Source organism: Brassica oleracea, chromosome C4 (genome assembly GCF_000695525.1).
Source record: "Brassica oleracea var. oleracea cultivar TO1000 chromosome C4, BOL, whole genome shotgun sequence".
Taxonomy (NCBI): domain Eukaryota; kingdom Viridiplantae; phylum Streptophyta; class Magnoliopsida; order Brassicales; family Brassicaceae; genus Brassica; species Brassica oleracea.
Genome location: NC_027751.1, coordinates 878,435 through 884,972, shown reverse-complemented (window position 1 = coordinate 884,972; position 6,538 = coordinate 878,435). Strand labels below are relative to the sequence as shown.

The window sequence follows — 6,538 nt, the reverse complement described above, 5'->3', positions numbered from 1 at the left end:
TTTTTTTTGTGGGGGGGGGGGGGTGTGGTTATGCATAAGAGTACTTTGGATCTTGGATCGTAATATTTCTCTTGGCCTCGAACAAACTTTTGATGGTATCAGTGACACAACGTAAAACATTCATTCCACTGCACGACAACACCAACTTAACTGTGACGAACTTCTGGTGGTACAAAATTGCTGAAATGAGAATTATTGAAATAGGATATCTAAAGTGTGACGAAAATTGATTGAAACCAAAACTATCGCTTTTGTGCAACGAATTGTTCCTTCAGTGTCAAATAACGATAAAACATTGAAAGCAACAGAAGCCTACCAACAATATTACAAGAAATGAACCAAAGGAAGGCCAAGAAGGCAAAACTGGAGATGATTATAGTATAAGTAATTAGGTCAAAAAGCAATTATTAATAATCGAGACCAGATAAGCACTAGACCACTGACATGTGGCACCTACTGATTGGTATTGTCTCCCAAAACTCAGACCTATCTCACCCACTGTCCATTTCTTGACACGTGTCAGGAGCTTAAACACTCCCCTTGAGTGTCCAATAAATTTCTCATTTCACACTATTAGTTTGCTTCAAACTCTTCAGGAAGAAAATATAATAATATGACGGTACGTAATGTTTTTATTCCTTCACTTGTATGCATTTTTAGTTCCTTTTTTTATAGCTCAGCGTATATAATATCTCTTTGTTTTCTGGATTTTGTCCGAAGATCTTTAACTGGGTGCAGAAGAAGCTGCACCAAAATGTCATCAGAGGTTAGTTATTTTGTTTTGTTTTTTGCTTCTCCTAAATCAGTATTTCGCTTATCAGAAGTATCGTGTGCTTAATTAAATATTAGATTTCATATACAATCATGTGGTTCCCTGTTTATTATTTAGTTTTATATGGAACATATATATACTCTCGTGTTACAAAAAGCATAGTTTTGGTCCAAGCTGTATTTAGAAACATGTGTATTTTCATGTGGTGAAAGAAATAGATGGTGTGGCGAAAAGCGAGAAAAAGAAGAGAGGTGAAGGAACAAGTGAGATAGAGAAGAACACGAAAGCTATACTGGATCAGGTTGGGTTAGTGGATGCTCTTGATAACTGGTTCGATGGAGTTCTCACCATCGGCACATTCGGTTTTGACACTTTGAAATTTCAAGAAGAAGCCGAAATAGATGATGGTGATGAATGCGAGAGTGTGGGTTTGGACTATGTCGTAGTCGATGGTAGCATCATCAAGAACGTCAACCAAGAGTCGGACCCTCTTATCTCCAATGAGAATAAGGTTTATGATCATCATGAGGATTTAGAGGTATGTGCGTATATTGATAAGCTATAGTTTGACAACATCTTTCGTTTTGAATGAATTTATAACTTCAAACATTTTATCACCGCATTTTGTATAGGTATTTTTTTTTTTTTTGACTCAAATACTCTGATGAAATAATTGATATCGTATACTTCTTTCATGAAAATCCATATTCTAAAATTAATTAGCTCATCTTCTGATAGATTGATTTCCGTGATATCTATCGTATCATGGATATAGGCGTTATGCATTAATCACTTTGAGTCGGTCAAAACGGTTGAAAGGCCGGTGATCGTGGCCGCGGCGGAGGCCGAGGTGGAGCCGGAGAAGAAGAGGACAACACTAGCCGAGCTTTTCATGGAAGACCGAGTAAAAGACGATGATACGAAGCATGACAAGAAGAAACCAAAGAACCGTAATCTTGATGTTGATGGCCAGGAGGTGAAATATCATAAACAAAACGGGTCAAAGCTGTCTAGTAAGTTCTCGTTTGCTAAGAAGATGATCATTTCAAAGCCCAAAGATAAAGAAGACTCGCGTCCAATCAAGAAAGAGCATGACTCGCGTCCAATCAAGAAAGTGCATCAGGTAAATAATTTATTTGATTCCACATTGATGATGGTATAAGAATGTATTACATGTGCCTAAGTGCCTCTATTATGCCAGCAAAACGACGTCACGTCAAGTTCAAGTTGATGTTTCATGTCTGTTATTATTATTTAGTATCTTTTATCCGCATGTCTGTTGTTGTTACTTGTTAGTATCACTTGGGTTGCTTCGTAAGTGTACTTATAGGTGTGTATATATCCATTTGATGTGTACAATTACAACATTATTTATATATATGATTGTAGATGATAAAGAGGATGCTAAAGAAGAAGATTCATCCAGATATGGATGCGACTAAGGCTTCTAAAAAGGACGGTCCATACAAGCCAGCCCTGAAATGTGAAGCTCTCGAGACACTTTATCTTCTTAATGTTCCAGGTTCGTCTTTTTGAATTATTTACATAATTAGCTATCAATAGTTATCTTTCTTTTAATCATCTGCGCTATTGAACAGATTGCGTGGCTTAGAAGTCTCACGACGTCGTACGAGAGCAATTACTGGACGTATGATTTTCATATTATTTGTGATTTCTGTTTTCTTTTGTTTTTTTGAGGGTGTTCGTATCGTTAAGAATTATTTCTTGTCTTTCACAAACCATTACGGAGTTGTTACTGTTTAATTTTGTTTTACGCATATTTTATTTTATTATTATGTGACTACGTGTTTTATTCTTCATGCATCGTTCTACAAGTTTCTCTGTAACAAAACAAATTCGTCCAGTATCAGTCAGACGTATTATTCCATCATGTTATATAGCTTATAGTCAGTCTATAGGTAATTTCTTAAAATGTCATAAATAAATAAATAAAAATTGAACCTATCCCAAAGATTTTGCATTTATTTTCACTGAGTGATGAAATCTCATTGCTAATCATCGACTTCTGCCAATTACATATTATTAATTATCGAATATTTTCTTTCTAAAAATAAACAACTTGCCCAACAAATACTATTTATAAGACCATGATTATTGGGAGGTTCTTAGACCTTGATTAACCCGGAGTTTTTAGAGTGGGGTTCTTAGCATAAGTTAAGAAACTGTTTCTTAACTTTTAACTAGAAAAGCTAAGAACCGGTTTTTAAAACTGTTTCTTAACTTCCGCTAAGAACCCCATCCTAAGAACCCTGGGTTAATCATGCTTTTAGGGTGGAGTTCTTAACGGAATATAAGAACCCGTTTCTTAACTTTTAACTAAAAAAACTAAGAAACGTCTCTTAGAGCATGATTATTGGGGTTCTTAGAGTGGAGTTCTTAGCGGAATATAAGAACCCGTCTCTTAACTTTTAACTAAAAAAGCTAAGAACCGTCTCTTAAAACTCTTATTTAAGAGCCGGTTCTTAACTTTTTTAGTTAAAAGTTAAGAGACATGTTCTTATATTCCGCTAAGAACCCAGCTTAAGAACTCTCCAATAATCATGCTCTAAACTCTTTTAGTTAAAAGTTAAGAGTAGGTTCTTAATTTTTTTAGTTAAAAGTCAAGAGTTAAAGAGTCACTTTCCAATAATCATGCCGTAGGAAAACCTCTTTTGCTTTTTTTTTTTTTTTTTTTTGTGCACGGAAAAACCTCTTTTGCTTAATTGGGCCTGATGAGGAAAAAAGTGACTTTGAGGCTTAAGTTTAAACAAAACGAAATAATGATGCTGGACTTCCTTTATATTTATTTATTTACGTGATAAAAAAACGTGAAGGACTTCACCAACCTGAGGTCGCTGAGCACTTTGCGCGTCTCAGCTACCATTTAATTACAATCATCATATTCTTCACGTTTCATTATGGTAGGTACCATGTTTACATTTTTTCAACGCCTTAACCTATTTACTAACGGTAATGTAATCAAAAATCAAGAAATAACAATATACAAGAGTTTCTTTCACAGCTTACAATATAAAGAGACCGCGTGTGGTCTCGATAAGTTGCGCTTTGTTCCATCTAGGTTCGTTATCGTGGAAATTCTTCCTTCAATTGCTTTCTTGATTTTGTTTCAGTGTTATATATTTGAAGTCTAATGAAACTCTATTTCAGGTTAATTAACTTCTAAGTAAGAGCAACAGAGTGATCAAATGGCGAATCTTATTTCGTTTCATGATGTGGCTAAACATAAGTGCAAGAATGATTGTTGGATTCTCATCCACGGAAAGGTCTCTTTTTCATGAATCCATTGTTTTTTTTCTTAGTCTTCTACTATGTATGAATCTAAAACAAGTGTATCCACAGGTCTATGACATCAGCAGTTTCATTGACGAACATCCTGGCGGTGACAATGTTCTACTCGCCGTCACCGGTACGTACAAATAATTATTGGTTTAATCCCTTTTTTTCGATTTCTTTTGGTTTACGTAACTGTGTGAATTTATTGACAACTTACTAAAAAAGGAAAGGACGCGTCGACTGATTTCGACGATGTGAATCATAGCAATGAAGCAAAAGAAACGATGAAGAAATATTGTATCGGTGACGTTGACAAGTCAACGGTTCCGGTGACGGCGAAGTATATTCCGCCGTGGGAGAAAGAATCTACGGCTGAAACCACAAAAGAAGAAACTGGAAACAAGATGCTTGTATACTTGATTCCTCTCTTGATTCTCGGCGTTGCTTTCTTTCTCAGATTCTACAACAACAAGCTAGCAGACAAGTTAAAAGATTGATGTTGGAAAGAAACATCCATCACATAGTTTCATATTGTTGTAATAGTATTATTTTGGTCTTGTGCGTTCGTAATAACAATGGGTTTCTTATTCAAAAAGTTGGCCCGTGAATGGGAGTTCAAGCTTTTATTTCTTTTTGTGACTGAGCCGTAGCAAACAGGCCCGTTTTGATATGTTATAGAAAAAACAATCAACTAAAACAAAATTTCATTAACCAAAAGATGAATGGGTGAGGCAAGCTCAAATAACACTAAGTAGTAGTTCGTTATATTGTATACCATACAACTGTACATATGCAAAGAAAAAACAAGTAGAAAGTAAGACAGATATACAACTTCTCAAAGGAGGAAGGAATGGGCGTGATCTATATATAATAGCAAACCATTTTTTTGTTAGCCGCTGACGTCATCAGTTTTTTATAGGAAAAAAAAAATTAGAATGTAACGGTGAAGATAGTTCTGAGAATATAATCTAAGGGATATAATTTTGTTTAGGACTAAGGATGTGACGCCATCGCTTTGCAATCGACGCCTTCACCGTATCTCTTCAAAGGCGTCCCCTGCAGAAACTATAACCCTTCAAGAGTTGTATACTTTCACAAGCAGCGTTTCAGTTCAACGTCATCATCTTCCCTTAAAAGTGGTATCTTATCAGAAGCTTATATATTAAAGAAATTGTTTATGTTCTCCTAATTGTTTCAAGTTTTCTTTGATTATCCTCTCTGTTTCTTTTTTTTTTTTGTGAATCTCCTCTCTGTTTCTTAACTCTCTCCAGTCCCGCTGCAGATAATTTTCTCTCTCGCCCTTTCTCTCCAATTACAGAGTCCATTAAAGTATTACTATTTCTCTGCAATTCTCTAATTCTTAAATTTATTCCCTCTGGAGTTTCTGCAAATACAGTGGGCATACTTTTGCTTAGATGGCCTTGGTGCATGCTTCATTGTTTAATTAGTCTTCGTAGGATTCACACTCAGAACAACTCAGTCCCTATCTTAAAATCGAGAAGGTACTTTTCCAAACAGAATATCTGATTATTTTCTGCCTTTTTACTTTTGTTAATTTCCTCCTTTTTTTGGTATATGTTTTTGTTTCTGCAAGTTTTCTTTACACCGCTTGTAGCTATTTGAATGTTTCTGTGATCTGATTTCGTTCTGAATGGTTAGTAATGTGTGAGAGGAGACGGGGTGAATTTCGTTTATTTTTTTGGCCGATCAAGGTTCCGTTTGTAGCTTTTTTCTCTCTTCTCAGTTTATTAATTTATTGGTACTGACTTCTTTCGTCTCTGATTTTGGTACTTTCTCTCCCAGTTTTTGTATTACAGTCTAATAGATTTCATTGATTCGTATTTATTTTCCTAATTCTGTTTTTTCGTGACGTTTCGCCAGAACAGATAATCGCGAAGAAGTTAAGTATCTATTCTTCTTATTTAGTAAACTGATATTTCTCAAGTGCAACACTTGTCTGTGCATGCGTTAAAATGGGGAAGATTGTACATGAACAACAAGTGGAAAGCCAAGTTGCGATGAGAATTCAATATTTATAAGGTTTCAAAATCATTACACAACAATACATATATAATCTCTTCATAATATGATGTACGAGTTTAATGCATTTATCGCTTTTGAGTTGTGAGTGTTTAGAAGATTTATTTAATCTATATATAATAGCAAACATTTTTTTGTTAGCCGCTGATGTCATCAGTTTTTTATAGGAAAAAAAAAAATTAATCCAATGGACATAAAATACTTTTGATGATGTCATCAAGAAAATTATATTGGCAACTCTTCCTTTAACGGTTATTATCTATTTAAACAATACATCCATTAACAAACATACCTTTTCATAACTTAAAAAAATATAATAGCAACTTTTCCTCTATTTAAACAACACATCTCTTAACAACATACCTTTTCATAATTTTATTTTATATATATTATTTAAAAAATCAAAGAGTTACAATCTGGCCGTCATAATTG

At 34.6% G+C, this 6,538-nt stretch overlaps 2 protein-coding genes across 3 annotated transcripts; both read left to right on the top strand.

Annotated features, from left to right (window-relative positions):
- The first annotated feature begins 560 nt into the window (after positions 1-560).
- LOC106339479 lies at positions 561-2,607 on the top strand. Of its 2 annotated transcripts, none has more exons than XM_013778302.1 (6): positions 561-619; positions 721-766; positions 985-1,310; positions 1,548-1,895; positions 2,162-2,294; positions 2,371-2,607. In XM_013778302.1, the coding sequence occupies exons 1-6, from the start codon at positions 614-616 to the stop codon at positions 2,382-2,384; spliced, it is 873 nt and encodes a 290-aa protein (XP_013633756.1). In that variant the 5' UTR covers positions 561-613; the 3' UTR covers positions 2,385-2,607. The 2 variants fall into 2 exon arrangements, with proteins under 2 accessions (XP_013633756.1, XP_013633757.1); XM_013778303.1 differs by having other exon boundaries at positions 562-619; positions 991-1,310.
- Positions 2,608-3,721: 1,114 nt separating this feature from the next.
- On the top strand, positions 3,722-4,692 carry LOC106340151 (cytochrome B5). Its single transcript, XM_013779012.1, has 4 exons — positions 3,722-3,851; positions 3,941-4,056; positions 4,133-4,199; positions 4,292-4,692. The coding sequence occupies exons 2-4, from the start codon at positions 3,979-3,981 to the stop codon at positions 4,561-4,563; spliced, it is 417 nt and encodes a 138-aa protein (XP_013634466.1). The 5' UTR covers positions 3,722-3,851; positions 3,941-3,978; the 3' UTR covers positions 4,564-4,692.
- Positions 4,693-6,538: the final 1,846 nt, after the last annotated feature.